Below are 12,068 nucleotides of genomic sequence, written 5' to 3'. Positions count from 1 at the left end.
AATATTTACATTTTCGCGCGGAACAGAAGCATGTGTCCATCAAGCGAGATCTTGAGGAGGAAGTACCGAACCGCGAAACCGCGGTTTAACGGCTTAACGGTTTCAACATTTCGGTTTGGTTTGGTTCAGGTTTAGGTTTTTTTAAACAGTTCGGTTCGGTTTCGGTTTGGTTTCAGCAGTCAAAAACCGCGGTTTAAACGGTTTAACGGTTTTTAATTTTTAATTTTTTTAATTTAAAAAAAAAATTAAAAATTTGAAAAAAATTCTAAAAAATTTTAAAAATTGTTTTTAAACAATCTTTTCATTTTTACTCTTATTCTCACATTTTAGGAACATCTTAAAAATTTAAAAAATTTAAAATAGTGAAATATTCTAAATTTAAAAATAAAATAGACCTATGCTGAAAACCAAAACCGAACCACAAAACCGCGGTTTTTACGGTTTAACGGTTTGAAAAATTGTTATCGGTTCAGTTCAGGTTTCAACATTTTAAAATGGTTCGGTTTGGACCCTCTCAAACCGAACCGAACCGTTGCCGATTGTTAGGAGGAAGGACATCACGATTTATGTTTGGAAGAGGATTGGAGGAGGGTATTTTTGGTAAATATCCAAAAGTTTGAAATCAGACAGGAGAGAAAACAAAACACAAACAGTTCGGCCTCTTTTTCAGTGTATTAATGGAAATAGATTTGATTCATTCCATTTTTGGGTGATTTTCGCAGCTGCAGAGAGATGCAAGAAAGACGAATCAGAGAGGAAGGAAAACCTTCTATCTTTGAAGCATTCCTCAGAGTAAAAAATTTCCTTGTTTCTCGTGTGCGCTTCTTCTTGTTAATAATCGGAGAGGAATGATTTCTTTCTCTGCTTGTTTTCTCAAGAATTTTAAGACAAGTATTCCTCTCCTTCTCTCTCTCTCTCAGATTATCGTAGAGGAGCTGCAGGAACTTATTCTCTTGACTATGGCAGTAAGATCTCATTCTTCCTTCTTCAATAGATCACTATAACCATCACCTGGTTATTGTCTTTGTATTTTTTAAACACTAATTCGTTCCTCTTTGTATCTTTTCAACTTGATTTGTTTCTGTTTTCCCAATACCATCACATTTATTCTTTTAGCTTGTGACTTTCTTAGAATATTGCCATTTAATGAAGGCTGCTTGATAATCCTTGAAAACAACTGGTTCATTTGTCTTTCTGGATTCTTTCTTCATGTATTAAATTTCTGGATTGTGTCTTGATATGCTATTTTCCTCGTAAAAAAGAGCTAATCCTTCTCTTTTGATGTTTCTTTCCTCGTAAAAAGGATCCAGTTCTTCTGTTTTCATGTTAACTTCTTCTTAAGAAAGACCTGTTTCTTCTGTCTTCCAATGACGTTGATTTGTAAACACATTTATCCTGATTTAGAAGCTACCTAGATTCAAAGTTCGAACTTTGATTTCTGGAATGTTTGTTTGAAAGACAGCAGATTATTTCGCCATTTACTCACGTCTTTTGTTTCTGGGATCACGTTTTAGTAAGTTAAATCGTATTGACAAATTGCTCTTTTCTTGTGACAGCAAGATAACTGTAATAACTCATCTAAGATTTTTTTAAATTCTTCATAAGAAATTTGTTCATAGTGAGGAGAGTGTAAATTTAGTCATTTTCAATAAATGTTTTTGTTTCTCTTTTCAGCAGCAGCACGAGAGAGCTCTAGTAGCTCTTCCAAAATTTGGTTCTTGGGATGTGAATGATCCATCTTCTGGTGAAAGTTACACGATGATTTTCAGTCAAGCACGTAAAGAAAAACAATCTGGTGGATCTATCCCAACACCTGAGGCACATTCAGATTCATATGCAAAATCAATCCATGCTGATTCACAGAAGCTTCCTAAAGACGCACACCATGATCATCGGAGGTCTACAGTAAGAGTATATATTTGCTTCCTTTCTTATCTATAGTGTTAATGTTTTTTGCAAAACATTCTGAAATACTGCCATATCTGGGTAAATAGTCTGAAATGCCTTTCTAAGGTTTATAAAATTTGAATATAAATGAATTGAGAGCTCACATTTTAGAGATCTCCAACATGATCATAGGTGGTCTTCCATATGTATGTATATGCTTTCTTTCACATCAAATTGCATAACAATGTTTTCTAAGTTTGATGAATGAATGAATACAAAAGATGTAATGAAAATTTGTCCTTTTTTCCATTTTCTTTTTCTGAACAATGAGAGTATAGAAAGATGAATGGAACTCTATTTTGCCTTTCCTTTCAAAGTATTTGAGTGTATTGGAAGCTTAAATCAATTGTTTTCTCTTTCTGTCTGTTTTATGTTTAGATTTGGGCATGCTGCTTCCGACCAACTGCTTGATGCAACTGGCTCTCTTGCATTATTGGTTGTGGTGGATAATACCACGGGATATCCATATTGTAGATAAGTTAGTTTTCTCTTAAATTTATGCAATAGTTTGAGCTTATCCCTTTTACACACCTACTTTGTCTTACAAATGCCTACAGGAAAGTCATGAACCTTAAAAACTCCTCTATGTTTTAAAGAAACCAAATCAGCAGTTTTTCCATCTGGCTGTAACTCCTTTATTTTTCATCCACGTCATCGCTCTTTTTCGTAATGTCCCAACTAATGTGAATCTGCGTTAACCTCTTATGTAAATGCCTTTTCTCCTTATCATCACTCATTTTGCTTGGCCTACAAGTGAATTCAGTCATGGACCATATTGCAACATTGGAAGAGTGTTTGAACAATCAATTGTGAAATGGACAAAATTGATTGTAACCAAACCGTAATGTATGTATCCATAGTCAAAATCTAGGTGTAGAATATGATGTTTGCATGTTTATACATAGCACAGAAAAACACAAGTGAGGAATATTCATGTCGAGCCGATGTAGTTACTGAAATTATTGCTAATTAAACCGATGAAAATAGCAATTTCGTTACCATAGTAGAAGTATTAGTAGAAAGGCGTCTTGTAGCTAATTAAAAAATAAAAATTTCCTTGCAATAGCTTACGTTGGCCTTGTTGATAGATATGCTAATCATTGTAGTGGTATATGGTGGCATGATTGCCTCAAGCAAAAGTAGTTATTGGCATAATGTAATTTAAGGAAGGAGATTAGTGAAGAGAATAAGTAAGTTGCTTTGGCTTTACACAAGATTGAGAACATATGTGTTTGTGTACATACTTGGCAATGGAGAGGAATCTGAAACAAATGAATATGTGTATAGATTGGCAACTAGTGCATGATTTTGTTTTTCAAGAAATGCATTTCCATGGATGGAATATTGATTGGGAAATGTCCATCAAGACATATTAAGAAAGAAAGCTGAGCTTGTATGGGCTTGAAATAGAGACAATTATTTTGACACAATTGTGTAGTAACAAGAGACACTTGGGTAAAGTAATAGCTATCATGTTTAAATTATGCCAATAAATCAAATGAAGGTTGAAACCATTTAGAGGCAATTTTATATTTGAGAATACTGAGCAGTTAATTTGATGGCCAAAATAGATTGGGATAATATAGATAAGCCATCAAGCTAGTTTAAATAATGCCAATAAATAAAATGGAAGTTGAAACCATAGAGGCAATGTTATATTTGAGAATAATGAGTAGTTAATCGGATGGCCAAAATAGATTGGGATAATATAGATAAGGCATCAAGCTAGTTTGGAGTGAACAATCTTGTTGGATTACCACAAGCAAATGTATGGGTAAGCTTTGATCTTGGGCAAATTTTTGAAGTTGTGTGGGCAATCTTGTTGGATTACCATACGCAAGTGTATGTACTATGGATTACCCAAATTTGAAGGTGTTATGTTTTAAGCTATTTCCATTGTTCAATCCAAATACGCACAAAAAAGAGTTATCACTTACAAATATGTGAGGAAGCTCCAACCTTGGGCATGGTGCATGAGGGAGAAAAAGAGAAGATAAATTTAAAATGATATCCACCAATATACCAAAAATTGAAAACTTTTGCTTGTGAATCCATGCTAACAAGCAAAGATATTTACATCTCAATAGGTGATGTTCATTACCCTATTAGTATTTGGATTGAAAGTGAGAACGAGCACAAAACAATGAGATTGTTGCACCACGCATTGCTAGAGTTTGCAGGTTAGGTGTGTTCGTGGGATTCGAAATCCATCTCTAAATATCTATTAGAGTTACAAGAATCCAACTATTTGAGGAGAAGAACTAGCAATTCAGTTTGGAGGCCTCGACTATGTGACGTTTTTAAGCTTAAAGGGAAAATGTAGACAAGTATTGGAAAGTGATGCATTATTAACGAGGCAATACGTTGATACCTTATGACAAATCACTCTAAAAAATAGAGGAAAGGAGCCTAGTAATTCTAATTAGCATTGAATGAACGACTTCCATAGGGTGACACAAAATGGTCATAGTACTGATAAAAGTGTGATAGTATTTAGAGAATTCAAATTAATGGGAGCATTCATGTGCAACAAAACTCGTGCATGGATATATAGAAGTAATTGAATGTGCATTATTTGTGGCGAAAAAGGACTTTCTACATTGATGTCTATGTTCAAACTTAAGCTAGAGAGATAACATGTTTTCCTCCTCTACATCTCCATTTAGAGTTGATATATATGTATAATGTACATATATATATGTATATACTTCCAGGGAGAACCGGCCATTTTCCTATTGAGTGTTAGTGTCAACCAGAACTTCTTGGTGAATATTACAAACTTGCATATATTAGCCTATATGCACATGCACTCACATTTAAATGTAAAAGAAATTACATCATATAGGAACAACCATATACCTAATATTGGGGTGTGTTGAGCTAGTAGTTCATTATAATTTATGACAATCATAATGTATTAGCTCATTATGAGCTATGCAGTAGTATCATAATGTTATGTATCATACATTTTTGTCATGAGAATCATACATAGCATATGCATTATGTTCAGTATCACCAACCACATACCTAAGTTATGGTGGCATGTGCTAATTGTCTATTGTTAATGCATCATGTGTGACTTACTTACCAGACAAAGGGGCATTTTAAAGTCCCAACAATCATACATGTGCAACCAATAGTGTGGGTTTACATGCTAACAGATTGGTAATGCATCAATCTGTAACCTAAGTTCAATTTCCACTATAACTATTTCAATTCATGCTCCTCCAGTCAATATCCTAAGCAAAATGTAGAATCGTATAGACATTAGAATACATATAGGAGTATAGCATCAAGTTATGTCGAAGTCAGTGCAGTCCATGAAACAATAGTTCGATACTATTCGAACAAGCAAATTATTGGACTCTGCCTGTGCGTCTAAGAGAAAGTTGCATGGGTTTTGCATACATATCTACTAATCCATGGTACCAACAAAAATGTCTTCTTCCATCCCTTTGTTTACAATTTGGATGTGTAACTGCTGTTCCCAGTTTAGGCAACCAATAACTTCACAACATACAAAGATGCAACTCTCTGGAATGCACTCGTATCTGCATATGCAGATGAAAAAAATCTACTTATTGAAGTGTTTGAATCTATGTATCGGATGCAACTAGAAAGATATCTCTCCCAATGCTGCTACATATGTGAGTTCTTTGCCCAACACTGGTAACTTGAGGGTAACATCAAACCACCCATGTTAACTTGAAAGGAAAGATCATATCTCTACCAACAATTTAAAAAAAGCAAAGGAAATATGAACAAGTTTGCTTTTCCTGGATTATGCATGGAATAGAAGCCTCATAACATGTCTTTCCATAGCCTCGGTTATCTATACAAATAAAGAATAACGTATTTGATTCACCCAATTCCATTCATATCCATACACAGCTAATGAGCCTCCTTTTTGAAGAATAATGCAATTGTCCTTTCAATTCTGTTCTTATTGATCGACAAAAGTCATAATGAGATCTACCATATCAAAAGATAAAATAGGAGACTTATCACCACACAATACAAGTTCTCATTACAACTTCAACGTTCATTATGTATCATCAGTCAGATAATGAAGATTCATGCACACAGTACCATTACAAAATAGGTCCTCAAATGTGTTGCCTGTTAAATTCTAAACATAATGATAATAGAGGATTTTCTATTGCCCAAAGATCAAAATCCATCTCGCAAAACCCAATATGTTAGGAACACCTAATGAGGATTGTTGTTGGCAAACTCGCATTAATGTTTGGAACACCTCCTCAATGAGCTCCAATATGTTATGGATAGTCCATTAAAGCCTTCAGCATCATTACCAAACATAGTTCTGAGGTACTCTGTGTTATGAATTCAATATGGAACCATGACGACATTCAATTCAACCATAATCATGTTACAAGAGACAGTGATTTGCCATCCCTTGTAATCAGAATGGTGCGAAGTAACAATGGCACACTAAGAGCCTTAGCTAAGAAAACAAATATTTGTATAAGACTTGATGATGCCAATCATACTATCTATCATTGTGGAGAGCCTTTTGATGTCACCTTACTACAGGAATGGCATCCTAACAACCTTTTAAATGAAATGAATACAAAATTTGAGCTGGATGGTGATCATGCTGCCACCTGATCGCATTTATTGGATATTTGAGAAGTTTGCCAATAAACATCAACTCGGTTATGGCAATGCTGAGTTAATTGTTCCGATATGTTGAAGAAGGAAGTGGCATATCTTCTTCTTCAGTCTAGATAAAACTTCAAGCATCTTGGCATCCAAGGTTCCGTGGTCCAATTTTCCTATCCAGTCATTCAACTGTTTTAGATGAGGAAGAACAGAGGCAAGAGCTCCATTATCACTGATCCCGATTTCAACTGCATTGCTATGTGGTTTCGATTCCTTTATGATGGATCCAGTACTCAAGAATTTGAATCCACAATCAAGAGCTTCTTCCATGTAATTGAAGAACCATTTCTGAGACTCTGCTTGAAGCTGCCTTGCTAATTGTACGATGCTTTCAGCTTTAATTGTATTGTCTGGTTGCATAAGAACCCTCTCTTGCTCAGTACTTGTACACTTGGATAATAATCCACTCTCTGTTGAAATATCAAGTGAAGAAGAAGATGGCTGAGCAAATAGATTGCTAACTATGCCAAAAGCAGCTTTCCTGGAGAGTATATTACCACTGGTAATGATTTCACCTGAAGAACAAGAAGATCTAAGTCTGTTATTGCCATGGCTTTTAACTCTCATTTTGTTACAATTAACAGGTGTATTGCTCATCCTTCTTTGAGACATAGGGGAAGTTGGTCGTACTAATGCCTTTCCTGGAGATGGGGATGAAGCTTTTGATGTAAAAATATTTGGTTTCTTCGAGGTTTCAGAAGCAGAAAATTTAATTAAACCTCTTTCTGAAGCTTTTATGCAGCCTTTGATTTCTGAAGCTTTAATGGAATCACCGGTGACTTTTGAACCTTTCATGGAATGGTCTCTTTCAGGAAGTCTTATATTTTCTTCATCTACCTTATCAGCGTGCTCATTCACATGGGCAAGATCAGTTGCTAGTGCAGCAGAGACCCAGGAAGCTGCACATCGCAATCTTTCTGTAGAACAGGGAGCAATATTTCGTCTTCCTTCAATATCCAAGCTACGACCATCAGAAGAAGTATCAGAAAATAGGTTGTTTTTCTGACATGATTTGGCGAGCTCATTTGACATAGTTGTAGCAAGTTGAAGAGAGCGATGGAAGTTGAAGTATTTTTCCATGGATTCCCTTGGTGATTCAGGCCTTGATTGAGAGCATAATTCTGCAAAAATGCTGTGATCCCACAGATATCATACATCATATCTTCCTATAAAAGGTGAAATCCGAACACATTGATCCATAGACTACATAACGCGACATTTTTATGAGCAGAATGATAATGCATCACCGATATAAATTCAATATAATGCATACATCTCCATAGTATTACAAATGGCGAATGTTAGTTGGCATGAATTGGTTGAACTAAAGCTCATTATATGAGATAATAACTTCTCGAGAAAAGAACAAAGAGACTCTACGCAAAATAATATGGCCAAATTTCTAATAATTTACTGTATGCAACACATTAGAAGATGAGATTGCTCACCTCACGTTTCTCAAGACAATCTCTGCAGCTGACGCTTCTTGTAATGCTTGCGCTGCGGCAGATGAGGCTGTTTTCCTAAAACTTGCTATTTCCTGGGAACAGTTTCATTCTCACAAAAGAATTAGATTTTTTGCATTATATTAGCAATTTCTTTAATTGAAGCTAAATTCACATTGGTGAAGAAAAGAACAACAATATTTTTTAGCTAAATATGAAGCTAATTTATGCTATCCATAGATAGATTCATAAAGCAAAAAACAACAGCATTTTTCAAGCTTCGTTTATACAGAGACACCATTTTGAGATTGATGAAGCACCATTCATTCATACAAGAAGAAGAAGAAGAATATGGATTACTGTTATAACTACCTTGGCAAGCCCAGCCAATGAGGGGGAAATTGGATCCCATGAAACACTTCCATCGGTCCATCTCTTATCATGGATCGTAACTGTTGGTTTATTGTTAAACGAAGTAGGGAAGCGTTCCTGATGCATTACAGAAGAAGGTGCAGAAGCAAAAGCTGTGACAGGCTTGAATATTTCATTAATATCGGCAGCTTTCTTTGCGTGAGTATTTGATGATCTTCTGTCTTCACCAATTGGGCGTTGGTTACGATCAACACTTGTTAATGCAATCTGTGAAGATTTACTAATTGCTTGATTAGTTCTTACATTCTCTGCATTAACCTGCGTTTTGGAACGTCCACGAGCTGCAAGCTATAGCATGAGATAATAAGTTGCAAAGTTGTACCAGATCCGATCAAATCACATGATCAAAAACAAAATTTAGAAACAAAGAAGTGATCATAAAACCAGATGACGGGAGATTATAAGGAAAATAATGAAGATTATGTAAATTTTAACTACCGGTGTAGCTAACTGGTTGATTCTAGATGATCTTGGAGCTGAAGAAAATCTAGAGGACGCCATATCTGTGCTTCTTTGAGGTACCAAACAATCAGCAGGTCTAAAATCCCAGCCTTTACGGGAACTTCTTATGGCAGAAGAAGAAGAAGAAGAAATAGAGGAAGAATCGATTCTAGCATTACGCCTGGCAGAAACAGTAGCAATAGTAGTAGTACTTGAACGAACATATTGACGATCACGGGATAGAGTCGTCGTATTGTTAATACTGCTATTAACAGAGGAAACGATGTTTCTGCCAATTACTGTGCAACTCTTTCTCATCATGGTATGATTATTACTAGTATTTTTCGTAGAGTTATTTCTGTGGGATTCTGAAGAACTCGGTCTATTTGGCGATGGAGCTCTGACGTTGCTCCTTTCTCTGATCACAGAAGCATTCTGATCTCTGGTTGCAGAGATGGTGGGGAGGTTTAATTTCCTAGACGGGTTAACATTGCAGTTATTATTCACCGTACCTGAATTGGGTTTCTTAGCGTCAGAAAGCTGATGGTGAACGGGTCTTCCTTCGTTAATGCTCGAAAATCTGCGAGACAGTTGAGCACCCTTGATAGGTGTCTTTTCGAACAGGAAAGCTTTGCTGTGCGGTGGATGATTAAGATGATGGATATGGTTTACATTACCACGTTGATTAGAAGTATTGCCAACGATGTCGTTTATACAGTTATTATACGAAGAACGCACCTTCAACACAGGTCGAGATAGTCTATTAGTACTCGAGGTCTGTATAGAGTCTGCAGGAAACGCGAGCTTTTCATGTTGATGATCAGAGAACTTCAACCCTAACGGCTTACTGATCGACCTAGTTGCGAGAAGATTGACATCATTATTCTTATGGTCAGTAGCATCACCAGGAAAATTCTGCCATAGCTGATCTGATCTCTGATTCTCTGAAGAAATCAATCCGCCTTTCTTATTGGAGTTTTGAGACCGGTTCTCTGAGGGCAAAACCCGTTTCTTGCTGCAGGGAGAAAATAACGAATTAGACGGTCCGCCTTTTACAGTAGCGGAACCATGGATACTTAGCTTCTGCCCTCCGACAGAAGATCTGATATTAGGATCACCAGAATTAGCAGAGATTTCCCATTTGCTCACTAAAGTATTTCCTGTGTAAGACTTCCTTCTCTCTCTACTTTTTGTGGTTATAATACAAGATTTAACATCTTTATCACCATCGCCACCGCCATCTGCATCATCAATAACTTTACTTAACACAGAGCTTTCTCCAGCTCTGCTGTCTACGGTGCGGATAGGAGATTTTTGTGGAATTTCCTCAACCATAGAAGCGGATACCTGTAATTCTTCACTGGATTGTAATTTTTGCACAGGAACAGACTTCATTCCAACAAGTCGAGGATATGGCGATCCGTTCTCTAGTCTGTCTGCGTATACAAACTGACCTAATTGAAGATCCCCGTTGAGAACAAGCTCGCACGTTTCTTCGTCATCAGAAGGAACCATCACGTAGAGAGAATGGGAAGCATCAGAAACTCTGAGATGAAACCCTAGGTTAGGACGCCACAGCTGACATCCTTCATCAGCATCACCATCGCCACCGGACAAAGCAGGAACGATGGCAATGATGCGGAGAAGAACTGAGCGATGATGTCCAGCCACTTTGGCTTCAGAATCGTCGATCAATTCTAGCATCTTAACGAGCATTCCAGCCTGTAAAGCTGCCATCGCGAGTGCAATGCGGAGCACTCTCTTTCTGTCTATCTCTCCCTAAGCTTCTGATCTTTCAAATGGAGAAGATGAAAAGTTAGGGTTTATCTACCTTGAACAGTAAAGGTTTAGGGTTCAGTTTTCGGGTTAGGGTTGGATTTTTGCGAGTGCGTTTACCGATTTATACAATAGGAGCAAGAAAATGGTAGTTAGGATTTGGAGTTTACCAGTGCGATGGCGAGCTTCAACGAAGCAAGCAAGGAGGTGAGGATTAGGGTTTACTCTTTGACTGCGGCATTAACAGGCGTATACGAAGCAGATGAGGAGTTAGTCCTTAGGGTTTAGGGTTTATCTACCTTGAACAGTAAAGGTTTAGGGTTCAGTTTTCGGGTTAGGGTTGGATTTCGCGAGTGTGTTTAACGATTTATACAATAGGAGCAAGAAAATGGTAGTTAGGATTTGGAGTTTACCAGTGCGATGGCGAGCTTCAATGAAGCAAGCAAGGAGGTGAGGATTAGGGTTTACTCTTTGACTGCGGCATTAACAGGCGTATACGAAGCAGATGAGGAGTTAGTCCTTAGGGTTTAGGGTTTACCAAGCTTTATATTTGAAGCAAGAAAACCGAACCAGAATTAGGGTTTAAGATTCTTACCTGCGTTCTGTGGCGACAATAAGCAGGTTAGGACAAATGCGAAGAAAATGGCGTGAAGCTTTGTTCTTGCGTGTGCTGCAGAAAAAGAGTACCGGCTATTATCGGTATCCCCGCGTTCAATTTTAAAAGTAGAACCCCCAATAACACGAAGGATGTACCGGCTGTCTCGGTCATCCCATCAGAATTTTGAAAAACATCATCGCCGCGCGCTTACTGGCTATTACCAGTCATCTGCTGGGGTCTCACTGGCTATTTCCGGTCATCTACACATGGTTTATCAAAACCGGAAGATAAAAACATATTATATCAATATTTTGTCCAATATTTATTATTTTAGACAAATATATATGTACATATTTGTTTCCTTTGGTTACGTTATTTACATTTCTGACCTCCTCGTATTTACTACTAATTTTAGTAAACCAGATTTTAGTACTTTGGGGGGGGGGGGGGGGGGGGGTCAATTAAGTTTAGGTGCTCACTTTTGAGACAGTTTTCTAGCTTTGATGGTAATCCATGTAATACACTTATTTATCCAACACGGCATTGTGCCTCCATAACATAGGTCCGATTGAACCTCAATAGGGCATTGCCTATAGATTATTCAGCCCACGTATAATTGGGCAATCATTTTTCTGTGATGGATGCCTTCACAATGGATAATCGAGATGGGATGCACCTAAAAGTTTTCCCCAAGTATGAATATCTTTAACCCGTCGCACCCAATAAATTTAGCTAGAAAGTATGGG

At 37.1% G+C, this 12,068-nt stretch overlaps 2 protein-coding genes across 4 annotated transcripts; one reads left to right on the top strand and one right to left on the bottom strand.

Annotated features, from left to right (window-relative positions):
* The first annotated feature begins 767 nt into the window (after positions 1 to 767).
* Positions 768 to 2,495, top strand: LOC147856706 (protein NOI4-like). 3 transcript variants are annotated; one of them, XM_087328634.1, is made up of 4 exons: positions 768 to 792; positions 921 to 965; positions 1,678 to 1,911; positions 2,326 to 2,495. In XM_087328634.1, exons 2-4 carry the CDS (start codon positions 960 to 962, stop codon positions 2,356 to 2,358), a joined length of 273 nt encoding a protein of 90 aa, XP_087184760.1. In that variant the 5' UTR covers positions 768 to 792; positions 921 to 959; the 3' UTR covers positions 2,359 to 2,495. The 3 variants fall into 3 exon arrangements, with proteins under 3 accessions (XP_087184760.1, XP_087184759.1, XP_087184758.1); XM_087328633.1 differs by having other exon boundaries at positions 1,675 to 1,911; XM_087328632.1 differs by lacking the exon at positions 768 to 792 and having other exon boundaries at positions 857 to 965; positions 1,675 to 1,905.
* Positions 2,496 to 6,210: 3,715 nt separating this feature from the next.
* On the bottom strand, positions 6,211 to 11,005 carry LOC147856705 (uncharacterized). The gene is made up of 4 exons (XM_087328431.1): positions 8,946 to 11,005; positions 8,448 to 8,795; positions 8,079 to 8,170; positions 6,211 to 7,762 (listed from the first exon to the last, which is right to left on the bottom strand). The coding sequence occupies exons 1-4, from the start codon at positions 10,683 to 10,685 to the stop codon at positions 6,625 to 6,627; spliced, it is 3,318 nt and encodes a 1,105-aa protein (XP_087184557.1). The 5' UTR covers positions 10,686 to 11,005; the 3' UTR covers positions 6,211 to 6,624.
* Between the last annotated feature and the right edge of the window lie 1,063 nt (positions 11,006 to 12,068).

Source organism: Azolla caroliniana, unplaced genomic scaffold (genome assembly GCF_043228905.1).
Source record: "Azolla caroliniana isolate FFs.n. ecotype wild unplaced genomic scaffold, voAzoCaro1.0.p SCAF_12, whole genome shotgun sequence".
Lineage (NCBI taxonomy): Eukaryota > Viridiplantae > Streptophyta > Polypodiopsida > Salviniales > Salviniaceae > Azolla > Azolla caroliniana.
Note: the sequence above shows the minus strand (reverse complement) of the source record. Positions and strands in the feature narration are given on the sequence as shown.

Excerpts from the sequence above, each read along its gene's own strand:
- LOC147856705 (XM_087328431.1), bottom strand. The coding sequence starts at position 10,685 with ATGGCAGCTTTACAGGCTGGAATGCTCGTTAAGATGCTAGAATTGATC. Across the intron at positions 8,796-8,945 it reads TCAACCAGTTAGCTACACCG|CTTGCAGCTCGTGGACGTTC; the intron begins GTAGTTAAAATT and ends CTCATGCTATAG. Across the intron at positions 8,171-8,447 it reads CATTGGCTGGGCTTGCCAAG|GAAATAGCAAGTTTTAGGAA; the intron begins GTAGTTATAACA and ends AACTGTTCCCAG.
- LOC147856706 (XM_087328633.1), top strand. Across the intron at positions 1,912-2,325 it reads ATCGGAGGTCTACAGTAAGA|ATTTGGGCATGCTGCTTCCG; the intron begins GTATATATTTGC and ends TTTTATGTTTAG.